At 38.6% G+C, this 12,490-nt stretch overlaps 1 protein-coding gene across 1 annotated transcript in view; it reads right to left on the reverse strand.

The window, feature by feature from the left end:
- Nucleotides 1-1,020: 1,020 nt before the first annotated feature.
- Nucleotides 1,021-12,490, reverse strand: part of ST8SIA1 (ST8 alpha-N-acetyl-neuraminide alpha-2,8-sialyltransferase 1) — a 171,711-nt gene continuing 160,241 nt past the window's right edge. Inside the window, exon 5 of the mRNA XM_043881268.1 lies at nt 1,021-5,756. Coding sequence (XP_043737203.1) covers nt 5,270-5,756 — 487 coding nt within the window. The 3' untranslated portion in view covers nt 1,021-5,269. The remainder of the gene's footprint in view (nt 5,757-12,490) is intronic.

Here is a 12,490-nt window from a genome sequence, read left to right on the forward strand (position 1 = left end):
AAAATGCATCAGAGTGGGGGGGGTGGAGTTTCATTTTTAATAAACGCTGGCAGGGCCATAATTAGGTTCAAGATGACCAGGATTCTGGCATGGGACATCCAAATTTAGAGAGCACAAGTATAAATTAAAAAAAAAAATGTTTAAGGCAGTGTAAAAATTTAAGCTTTCCAGCAAATTTGCACACCAACTCTCTAGTCACAAGACTACTAGCTTGACCTCAGAGCTGGGAGATCTTCCGTGGTAGTAGACAGAGATAGAGAGTGCTGGAAGGCCAAGGCCAAGAGCAGAGACTTCTCTGACCCTTTGTACGTGGAAAGCTTGGGGACTGTGTTTTTCTTCCTTTCCATTTGCCTCTTCTTCACCCCAGCATGCTGCTCACTGAAGTTGCCTAAACTGCTAGTCATATTTAGTTGTAGTTACTGTTCATTTGGGGCTTCCCTGGTGGCTCAAATGGTAAAGAATCTGCCTGCCATGCAGGAGACCTGAGTTCGATCCCTGTGTCGGGAAGATTCCCTGGAGAAGGCATGGCAACCCACTCTAGTATTCTTGCCTGGAGAATCCCATGGACAGAGGAGCCTGGCGGCCTATAGTCCATGGGGTCGCAAAGAATCAGACACAACTGAGTGACTAACACACACACACACACTGTTCATTTTGTAAGAGGCTTAACCAACGTTTCAGGTGCCTCCATATTGTCCGCCCATGTCCATTCCTGATGTGTGCCCACCAAAATCAGATCATCTCAGAGGAGACCTCTACACTGGGAAAACGAAGAAATAAAAAGCACAGTATTGTTCTCAAGCCTTATTCCTCCACATGCTCTTCCTAAAGCTCCCATAAAAGTCCTCTTAGAGTTTGATCTTTGAAATTCTACTGACAGCATATATTACCTGATTTTGGTGGGAAAGTTTTATACAACCCAATAAGCATTTCCTGAAGTTTTCCGTGGACTGTGACTTATTTTTTCCCTCTTTAGGTCCCTCCTAACAAGGGTTTATCAGTTAAAATTTTCATACAATCAGTATTTTTAAATATAGAAATGAAAACCCTAGGTGACTGATTTTCCAAACGGAGAAACAGGAGGTGGTATATAATAAAATGACAAACCTGAGTTGCTGACAATGTCATGGGTTATTGTTTCTATTTGAAATGATCACTAACACTCCTGTAAAGCTTTGGACTAATCTTAGAATACTTTTGGCAAATTCAGAATCCTAGGATTTCCCCAGTTATTTTCCATATAGATTTTTAAGCCAGGTTGCCCATTGCTGCAGGTACAAGTTATATTTAACCTAAACAAGGTTTTTAGTCCAGAAAAGGGCATAAAACATCACAAAGCCAAACACAGAGTACTGTTTGAACATCTGTCACTCTGGATCATTTTGAATCATTTGCCCTTGTTAAAATAAGTAAAAGTGAACTATACAGAAACAAAATCCAGGAAGCACTCCTTGACTTCTTGTGTTACTTTCAATTTAGATGCACAATACTGTATAAATGGTTGGTCAAATACTATAGAAAGCATGTGTCCAGGGTCTTCTTCCATAAAAAATCTTTCATATAAAAAATTACTTTCTTATGAAAGACTTAATCCTTCAGGCATCTTAATTTGACCAAAGTCTAATTAAAATCAAACAGAAGTCTTTCTTACTCATGATCCATAACATCAGTGCAGTTCTCCAATTGGAGCTAATAAAAATAAAAATCCACATCAGGTACTCATTTTCAGTCTCTTCATTCCCTCATTTATCCCCATGGAGCAACCTAATTTTTGCCACTAAAATATAACTTAAAAATTAGACTAATATGTTAGAGGATGATGCCTTCTCCTTGCAGGTGCATCAAAAGTGATGAAATACTTTCTTATGAAATGTGTCTACTGCAACCCAAATCTCTTCTGAGCTGAATCTTAAGGGTCAGTAACATTAAAATGTAATCAACCAAATTTGGCAAATAATGAGGCCCAATTCTGAAGGTCTCAATTTCAAGAAAATAAAATAATGGGAACTTAGAATTTAACTTAAGAGTAATAGAGTATGCCAGAGTACTGTGAAAGATAATTCTAGAAAGATCCTCACTTAGGAACACATATATTCCAGTAAGGATGGATATACTAACTTTATGCTATAAGCACATGTACACACACATAAGCACACACACTCTCAACTCCTAGATTGAGATATATCTATCTAACCACAGGAAAGGAAATCTGTATGGCATACTTGTGAACTATCACTATAAAATAATGCCAAGCTGTAATCTACTCTGAGAAAACATTCTCATTAAATTGTAGTCATACTTTGAATGACATGAACATGTAAGTGAAGACAATAAGGAATAATCAAAATATCATTTTGGTCTAATCTGGGGTTTCTCAACCTTGGCACTACTAGGATTTTCACGTGGGTAATTCTTTGTTGGGGGGCTGCTCTATGCATTGTAGATCTTTAGTAGGACCCCTGGCCTCTATCCATTAGATGCTGGCAGCACCCTCCAAACCATGACCATCAAAAATATCTCCTAAGAATTCCCTGGTGATCCAGTGGTCAGGACTCTGAGCTTTCACTGCCAAGGGCCTGGGTTCCATCTCTGGTGGGGGAACTAAGATCCCACAAAGAAGTCTGCAGACACTGGCAAATGTCACCAGACAGGAGAGGAGAATCACCCCAGTTAAGAAGCCATGATCTAATTATTCTCTGTCTACTTGCTTGCCTTTCAGAGGCTCCAAATGTACAACTAACCACTGTACAAATCTCTTGCACAAACCTAGCCTAGGAATTACAAAATGCAAAATTTCCAGAAGATATCTTCAATGGAGCCAAGACACATGAGTTCGATGGAGTTCTTTAATTATTGATTTTAACAATGTCAACAATTAAAGCACTAATTTGAGTGATATCTATTTTATTAACTTTTATGTGTGATTTTTGTTAGGCCTTTTATATTTTGATGAAATGTATAGTAAAAATGCATTCCTTTTCAGGTAGTTATTAAATAATAATAATAGCTCAAAAGAGGAAATATATTCAGGATTGCACAGACGTGCAAATTTAATGCAAATCACTCATAGTACATTCTCATTACATTTTTGCTGCCAAATAGGATCAAAAAAGCAAATCGGATCTGCTCAGAATCAATACTCTTAAATTCTTAACTTTCTAAGTATCAACAGAATCTGTGTTATGTCACCAGTCATATTTTAACAGTTGATCTCTATAATAACCTCAAAATTAAATCTTATTTAGAAATTGCCTAGATAGGAAAATCCCCTGGAGTAGGAAATGGCAACCCACTTCAGTATTCTTTTCTGGAAAAGTCCATGGACAGAGAAGCCTGGCGGCCAACAGTCCATGGGGTTGCAAGGAGTCAGACACGACTGAGCGACTGAGCGCCACCACATCCCAATGATGTAGAATTTTTCCAACAGTTTTGTCATCTCGGTATTATTTAAATGAACCCACCCCACACTGCCACCTGGTTGAGTCTACATTGTATACTAAGTCTTTTCCAAGGAAAATGAAGCAGAACTTTTGGGTACAGTTTACCTACATTCTGGTGACACTTAAAAGAATCAAGTTAGTGAAATGTACTGTCTCCTTTTAGATTAAGACATCCCCCAACACAAAGACCACGTGAGGTTGTTTTTCCCTTTCTCTGTATGTAAACACATCTGACTGCCTGTAATCTGTCAACAGAGTTTGGGTGCGGTGTGTCAAAGCTGAGGTAACGAGCCTTTTAAGCTGTCCTGTTACTATGGGAATCAACAACTACTAACTCACATCCCTTTACTGGTGTGAACCATGTGTTGATGACCATATGCAACACAGGATTTACTCATGAGATATTGGTGGGGGGGAGTCACATACACTAAAACAGTTCTGTTCATTTGGAGTGATTTGGGGGTAAGGCTCACATCTCATGCTGGTATGAGCATTACAGCAGCAACCAGTAAGCTGGTTTGTCTCATAGCAAGGTGTGGTAGGTAGTACGTAATGCATTCATAGCTCTCCAACACCAGTTACAGATTTCTGCTATCCCAGGTCATATGGGTTCTGCTTTCATAGCTGCACAGGAATGAACTTTGTCTGAGTGTGTGTATGAGTGTACATGAGTCTATGCATGCTTTTATGTGTGCATGCATATGCTTCATCTTGGAGAGAACCTATTTACCATGGCAGAAGGAAAAGGAAGTACTTCCGGTCTGTCTTCCAGAGACTAAGCTTGATGTCATTGTGCTTTACTTCATCTCTGAACATTAAATTATGAAGACAATTATGCCAATTTGCAAACAAATAATGCACTTGCATTTGTAGTTTTTTGCACTAAAATAATAAGCAAGGGATGTGGGTTTCGGTCCCTGGGTCAGGAAGATCCTGTGAAATAGGAAATGACAACCCACTCCAAATCCCATGGACAGAGAAGTCTGGCAGGCTATGGTCCATGGGGTTGCAGAGAGTAGGACACAACTGAGCGACTGAGCACACACAATAATAATGCAAATAGGCTTGCATAATGCAGACCTAAAACTGAGTTTATGCCCTAAATTCTGAGGAGGGAAAGTGACTCGTCCTCCTAACAATGAATCAACACAATCTAAATTCACCAATGTTTCACATTGTCTAAGTGGACTTGACAAAAGGGGAGGAAGTAATTCTTATTTAACAATTTTTTAAATAGAAGGGAGGGGAACTCTAGTTAACAAAGACTTGGTTCAACAAATTACAATTATCAGTTGTAGCGTTTTGTATCCATATTACTCAGTAAGGGATTTTAAAAAATGTACCCCATCACCTACTCAATGCCCTTAAATAGGGCAAAATTAAGTAAGAATTTTTTAAAAACCTATAGTTCTAATGTTAGTCTGATTAAGATAGCTTTTTTTTTTAAACTAAGTCAGTTCAGGTTGATAACCACTAACACTTCTACTCTGGCATTTCATTTAATCTACCTTAATTCCTCGACTTCAATAACTAGAGTTTTGTCTTATTTGTGAACTGGACCTGCTCATGTAAATGTGCTTTACCAACATCATTTAATCAGCATGTTACTAGTTGCAAATCCACCATGCGCCAAACATTTATGGGGTGGTTCACTTCTTTTTTTGTCTTCCAAACCAACAGTAAAAGTAGAGTTTCCCTTGGGTTTCTGTTGTCATTTTTTCCCAAGTGGTCCATGCAAATCCATGAAATGACCTGATCATTTCCTTTTGAAGTTACATAGAAAACCTAACAAAAATACCCTGGCTCAGTCCTTTCTTTTTCCACAGTCCCTAGGAAGTGGGCTGGAGTGAGGCGTCCTCACATGGGTCCAACTGCATTCTCAGTGCACCAATTTTATGAAGATACCAGAGTTGAAGAAATTCCTCCGGCATGGCATGAAAGCCAGAAAAGGGCAGGACATTATCGTAGTAGTGGTGGCTGATGGGCTGTTCATGCATATTCACAGAGAAGGGCCAGAAGCCATAGATGGCCACCTCTTCACAGAGGCCCAGGGCTGCGCTCACCAGAAAGAGTCCTGTGGACAGGCGCTTGGCGTGAATTCCCCTACTTTTCCAGAACTTCCCAATGCTACGCAGAAAGTTGGGGTTGGCAAAGAGCACTGTCTGATTGGCACCAACATCTGACAGTGTGTAATAAACCCGGAGGGATGGCTCTGTCCCCGTCTTCATAGAAAAGGCAGGCATGTAGATGTAACTGTGGTTATAGACCTTCATGTGGTCCACAAACGTCTTTCTGGACCACAGCAGGTTCTGAAACCTATCAAAGAGAAGAGGCTCAATTAAACCTGGGGAAAAGTAACTCATCAATACCCACTCTACAGTTCTTCGGATGCCCTGATAGGCATGTCATCTCTGCAAAAAACAAAAAAAGCACTTCTTTTGATTTAAAATCCACCTTGAACTTACCAATTATCTCTCATCAAGTAGCCTGGCTTTCCCCCACCCCAACATCTTATACTCAGGTTAAGATTCCTTAATGAGATTCTGTTTGACCTGAAATGCTATTCTCTTTTAGAATTTACTTCTCTGGAATATAAAAATGATTTAATACTCATGAATTCACAAAGGTTGTTGGTTGCTGAATAGACTTGATAAAAGCCACCTGTGGGGCAGACATAAACACAGGACTTTTTTTCTTCATCTGCAAATCAAAAGAACCATTTCAGAGACAGTCTTCCCACTGAAATGCTCTGATTCTACAGGTACGAAGCTTTATCAATGAATGCTACAACTATAATAATATATGGAAAAAGAAAGATTTCTTTCTATCAAACAAGGTTGCTGATAGCTGCTCATATTGCTAGCTCCAAAGAACTCTACTTTTCTATGTTCTTTCAATTTGGATTACATAGGAGGATTTCTGATTCAAATGTATTCAGTTAAAACTTACGGTGGACATCCTATGTGTCAGGCATTGGGGAAGTAAAATTTTTGATCTCAAGAAATTCAAGTCCAGTTGTAGAAACAAAAATATAACTGAGCACATTAATATAATATAATATAATAACATTATATTAACATTATATATTAAGCACATAATATAATAACATTAATGTTCTAAGTACAACAGTTGACAGTTGTAAAAAGTACTATGGAATACAGATGAAAAAATAATTCTGCCTTGGGAGAGTGGGTTCCAAAAAGAGCTACATTGAGGGGATGGCACTTAAATACATTTCCTTTGGGGAACAAAAGAAGAATAATCACTAAACTATAAAAGATACCAATTGCAAGGGTGCACAGAGTCCTGAAACAATCATAAATTTCCTGTGATAAAGATTCTGTGTCTCTGCAATGAGCGAGGCAGGGATGACTAGTGGAGGCAGTGGTGGAAGACGAGGTGTGTTGCAGAGACCCTTGTGTGTCTCTTATTTGTTTGGACTGCACTCTGATGATGGGGAACCTTCACAGAAGTGAGTTTGCACAGCACTTTACTACCTGGATTTACAAATATTCCATCATTTGTTTAGCTCTCAGTCTTTGTCAAGAAAGGTGACTCTGGTGATCTGGGGAAGGAAGAAGCTGATGGCCTGGAGACCAGTTAAGAGATTACCGATGTAGATCAAGTGAAAAAAGACAATGAGTGAGAGGAGGGCCTTGCAACTTCTTGTTCTTCCACATGGAAGTCATTTGTCTCAGGTTACATGCAGGTAATGCAGCAGCATCTGATGGGGTAGAGAGGGAGGTGGGAGGGAGGTTCAGGATGGGGGGACTCATGTACACCTGTGGCTGATTCATGTTAATGTACAGTAAAAACCACCACAATATTGTAAAGTAATCAGCCTCCAATGAAAATAATTAATTAAAAAAAACAAATTAGGGAATCCTATGTAGCTATCAGAGAGAATGAGGTAGTGCACGTGTATACATACAAGTATACATATAAGTCAAGACATATATATATGCAGGAAAGGTGTCAAGTATAATAAATACATGAAATTATAAAAGAAAAAAAAAAGGAGCAGCATCTGAGAATGGAACTGAGCCATATTAGCAGAGGAAAGTCTGGTCTGACAGGTTGGCAGGGCTCATCAGAAATATGTGAAACTGAAATTCTGAATACACAAATCCACAGGATTTTATGTTGCAATCAGTGTTATGAACTCTGCCTGCCAAGAAAGGCAGGTCTCTCAATCCTATAGGAAGGGAAATTGCTCAAGTTTTCTTCATGTCCTTGATTCAGCAGCCTGCCTTAGCAACCTTTCCTGGGCCCTGACAAATAGAGAAGTGATAACAGGGTTTTTAGGTGTGATTACTTTACCCCATAAGCCATGGAAGCACACTGATCCCTATTGTGGAGCTGGGCCAGCCTCTTCAACACAAATCCCTACTTCCAACTTCAATAGGCTCTGCCTAATAATTCTTTTTTTCCCTCCATTGCCCACCCATATCTGCTGCTCACCAATGCTTTCCCGATCATGTAGACATATCCTGCAGATTACCTCCCACTTAATTTGAACTTTGGATCTCCAACTTTAGTTAGAATAACTTGTATCACATACTCCTAGACTTTGATGACAATCACACAGGGAGGTGAATTTTTATCCAGCCCACCCTGCTGATTCTGATGCAGGTGTCAGGGGCCATAGTTATTCAGAAGATCAATACCATCAACGTAAGCTATCTAACTCTCTGTACCTATCTACTGGCATCTCTTTCTTTACATCTTCTAATTTTGTCCTTGTTGCATTTCTAAGAGGAAGAAGTTTCTCTTAGAAACTGTGAAACAGGCTGTTTCACACCCCCTAGTTTGGGGGTGTGAAAACAGTCAAACTCTCCATCTCTATTGAATCATTCCCTGTTATCTACTAAACATGGTTCAAACTTAATACAAGAAAATTCATTGCATGCTCAGGCTGTTCCCAGAGCTCCCCTCTAGTCTCCTCACTTCATCATCAACATTCTAGAGCAGTCAGTACACTCCTACTCATTCCCTTCTTGCTTGCATTCCCTCCTCATTGCTGTACGGAATGGTTTGTATTCCATAGGCTTCTGTTGGCGGTTGGAATTTATCCCTATTTTTGTAGTGGACTACATACTAAAGAGAATAACAGACAGCTCCAATAAAATCAGGGCAATTGATTTTGTGTTCCCTGTCTTAAAGCTGACTGATTGTTCTCGAAGAAGGTAGTCTTCCTTCCTTGAGTTTTAACCTTGAAAAGAAACACGCATCTTTTTTTTTTTTTTAATTTTTATTAGTTGGAGGCTAATTACTTCACATCATTTCAGTGGGTTTTGTCATACATTGATATGAATCAGCCATAGAGTTACATGTATTCCCCATCCCGATCCCCCCTCCCACCTCCCTCTCCACCCAAAACACGCATCTTGAATGTACTATACTCCCAATTTTATTGGCGTGGTTAAAAAAAAAAACTATGGATTTTATTATTTTTATCTACCTCATTCTTCAGGATAGCTCAGAATTTCTGTATACTGTATGAATGGAAAACTATTAAATAACAACTGAAAAATGAGAAAAATGAAACTGACCAGTCAATAAGTCATTAAGCATTGAAATGATTAATATATCATGAATATGGACATGTAGTAGAAAATACAACACAAAGCATAGAAATACAGCACGTGTAACAAATGAATTTAATATGTGGTAGTAGAAAGTTGATGAAAATTTTTAAATTAGTTAATAGACAATGTCAAGATAAAGTGTTAGTCACTTGGTCAGGTTCGACTCCTTGCAATCCCAAGGACTAGGGCTTGCCAGGCTCTTCTGTCCATGGGATTCTCCAGGCCACAATACTGGAGTGGGTTGCCATTTCCTTCTCCTTATTATGTCAAGATAGTTAGCAGTTTGGAAATTTGAGGGGAAACATACCTGTACTTGACAAGAAATTTTCAAAAAAAAATTAAGATAGGATAAATATTTAAAGCCTACATTAAAGAATACAAGAAAAACTAAAGAAAACAATCTAACTCTTATCATTTACAAAGTACTTTTTCCAAAGAAAAATACTGACAAAATTATGTTGAGATGTGAAATTTCTTTGCCATGAAAAATAGGATAACCGAAATAAAAAGGGAATGACTCCAAAAAATATTTTCAGCCAACATGAAAAATAGAATGTTAATGTTGATAACATTATGAAAGAAAGTGTGAAAGAAAGTATGAAAGAAAGTGTGAAACATTAAGAAAGAAAGTTGCTCAGTCATGTCCAACTCTTTGTGACCCCAAGAACCATAGACCGCCGGTCTCCTCTGTTTATGGAATCTCCAGGCAAGAATACTGAATTGGATAGCCATCCCCTTCTTGAGGGGAACCTCCTGACCCAGGGACCAAACCTGGGTTTCCAGCATTGCAGGTAGATTTTTTTTTTTTTTTTTTACTGCCTGACGCCACCAGGGAAGCCACCAACACGAAAATGGACAAAAACAGAAAATTAGAGGGAACTGAAATGCACAAAATGTTCAGTTTCAGGTTGCCAGTCAAGAGGCAAACTGAATAGGATCAGGGAAGATTAAAGGTCCAGCTCTCCTCTCCTACAGCAAATCTCTAGAAATGAGAGAAAAGATATTTTTAAACATCTATATTTATTCTAAAAAAATAGAAAAAAGAAAGCAAACCTTCAGTGAATTCCCACATCTGGAATACTTCTGAAAACAGAAAGCTTACATGAAAAAAGCAGAACGTAAACTAATTTGCCAAGTATTGCTCTAAAAGTTACCTAGGCCCTATGCCTTAAGGCAGGAGACCCTGGAGAAGGTAGGTGTCTTGGAACAATCAACAAGGTTATTATTCAGATTATGGAGCAGCAGGAACATGCAGGTGCATTGAACCCTAAAATCCTGCACTGGCCAATTATCACTGTGTGCAGTGAGGAGAGAGTGTCGATCTCTAGGGAAGGGCACTGGCTGTGTGCAGAGATGATAGCTGGCCCAGCCTACAGGAAACTGAGGCTTCTTTTCAACTCATACAATATTGACAGCCAGGCTTATACCAGGTTTGACACTGATGGGTCAAGAGAGAGACCTATATATTATGACATCTGAAAGTCACCCAAGAGAAAGCCACCTTGCCACATTTTCTTCAACTGAGAGTGAAGCCCACCTTCGACAGGTCCAGTCTCTCACAGAGCTTCCTGTCTCCAAACAGGAACAGACACTCAGGATGATAAGATGCTGAAGGGAAGTCTTCAACATGAGGGTCAGAGAACAGAATGGAAGAAAAAAAGAACTCAGAAAAGGCCAAGATCAGAAGACTCTTGAAAGTCTATAATTTGTTTAGAAATAGTAATCATTATCACACCCATGAACTAAGATTGGGATGCTATAAAATGAAAGAGAACATTTAGGTAGTAAGAAAGAGCTATTGGTAATTAACATACATAACAACAGATGGATTCTGGTAAAGGAAAGCCCCAGAAAGTCAGCTTACACAACAGGCTGAGAAAGTCATCAATCAGATTCTAGTGAGAGAAAGTTTCTAAAAGGATGTCTCAACAACAAAAAAGAGCCCCTGATAGATTACATGCTGGCAGTAATGAAAGAAGCTTTGCGGCTCTAATGAGAGTCTAGAGATGAATTAGTGACTGTTGCATCAAAAGTCTTTTTCACTTTGGGGAAATATTAAAAAAGTTGAAAGTGAAAGTCACTCAGTCATGTCAGACTCTTTGTGATCCATGGAATTCTCCAGGCTAGAATACTGGAGTGGGTAGTCTTTCCCTTCTCCAGGGGATCTTCCTGACCCAGGAATCAAACCCTGGTCTCACACATTGTAGGCAGATTCTTTACCAGCTGAGCCACAAGGGAAGCCCAAGAATGCTGGAGTGGGTAGCCTATCCCTTCTCCAGCGGATCTTCCCAATCCAGGAATCAAACCGGGGTCTCCTGCATTGTAGGTGGATTCTTTACCAACTGAGCTATCAGGGAAGTAGCATTAAAAGTTGAACCGAGTATTAAATATTTGTAATAGATTTTTTTTTTTTTTTTTGGTCTCAGATGTGAACAGGACTTAGACACTAAGGTAAGCACAGACTATTGATTTGATTGTGATATATCTGGATTGAGAGATCAGGAAAGTATAAGTGTAAAGGGGGGAAGTGGTGCTGTCAGGAGCACTTTAAGAGAGAAAAATCTTAATTTTCCATAAGAAATCAGTAATGGAAAAAATTTTAAATTACAATTAATCATGTGGCTTTAAAAGGTGACAAGAGAAAAATCACCTAGAGAAGCTGAAGGCTTTGGAACATTTCTTGAGGGAGTATATGACAGGAGACTGCTGCTTTCTGTATGAAGCTTTGTCATATCATTTTATCTTGAAAACTGTCTACACATTTTGGTAAAATTAGAATTTAAAGTTTTTAAATCATAAAAATATGAAGTAAAGAATATATATGTGTGCAACTGAATCACTCTGCTGCATAGCAAAAATTAATATAACACTGACATCAACTGTACTTCAATAAAATAAATTTTAAAAACATAAATGAATGTATATTAATCCAAAGAACAATACCATGCAAAAAAGTAGTAGTCAAGAAACTTTATGCACCTAACCAGATAGTTTCAAAATACACATAGTAAAATTAATTAAAATTCAGATAGATATTCACAAATTCATGATCATAATTAAAGTCTTTAATTTTAAACTACTATTTTTAAACATGAACAGAAACTTCCTAAGATGACCAGATACTATGTCAGAAAAGAAAACATATAGTATGATATATATGTGTACACAAATATATTAAAATAATTACCACCATTCAGTCCAGATCATCTGACCAAAAATGTATAAAATGAGAAGTCAACAATAAAAATACACATCAGTTCAGTCAGTTCAGCTGGTCAGTTGTGTCTGACTCTGCGACACCATGGACTACAACACGCCAGGCTTCCCTGTCCAATACCAACTCCCAGAGCTTACTCAAACTCATGTCCATCAAGTCAGTGATGCCATCCAACCATCTCATCCTCTGCTGTTCCCTTCTCCTGCATTCAGTCTTTCCCAGCATCAGGATCTTTTCCAATAAGT

The sequence above is a fragment of the Cervus elaphus genome, chromosome 22 (assembly GCF_910594005.1).
Source record: "Cervus elaphus chromosome 22, mCerEla1.1, whole genome shotgun sequence".
NCBI lineage: Eukaryota > Metazoa > Chordata > Mammalia > Artiodactyla > Cervidae > Cervus > Cervus elaphus.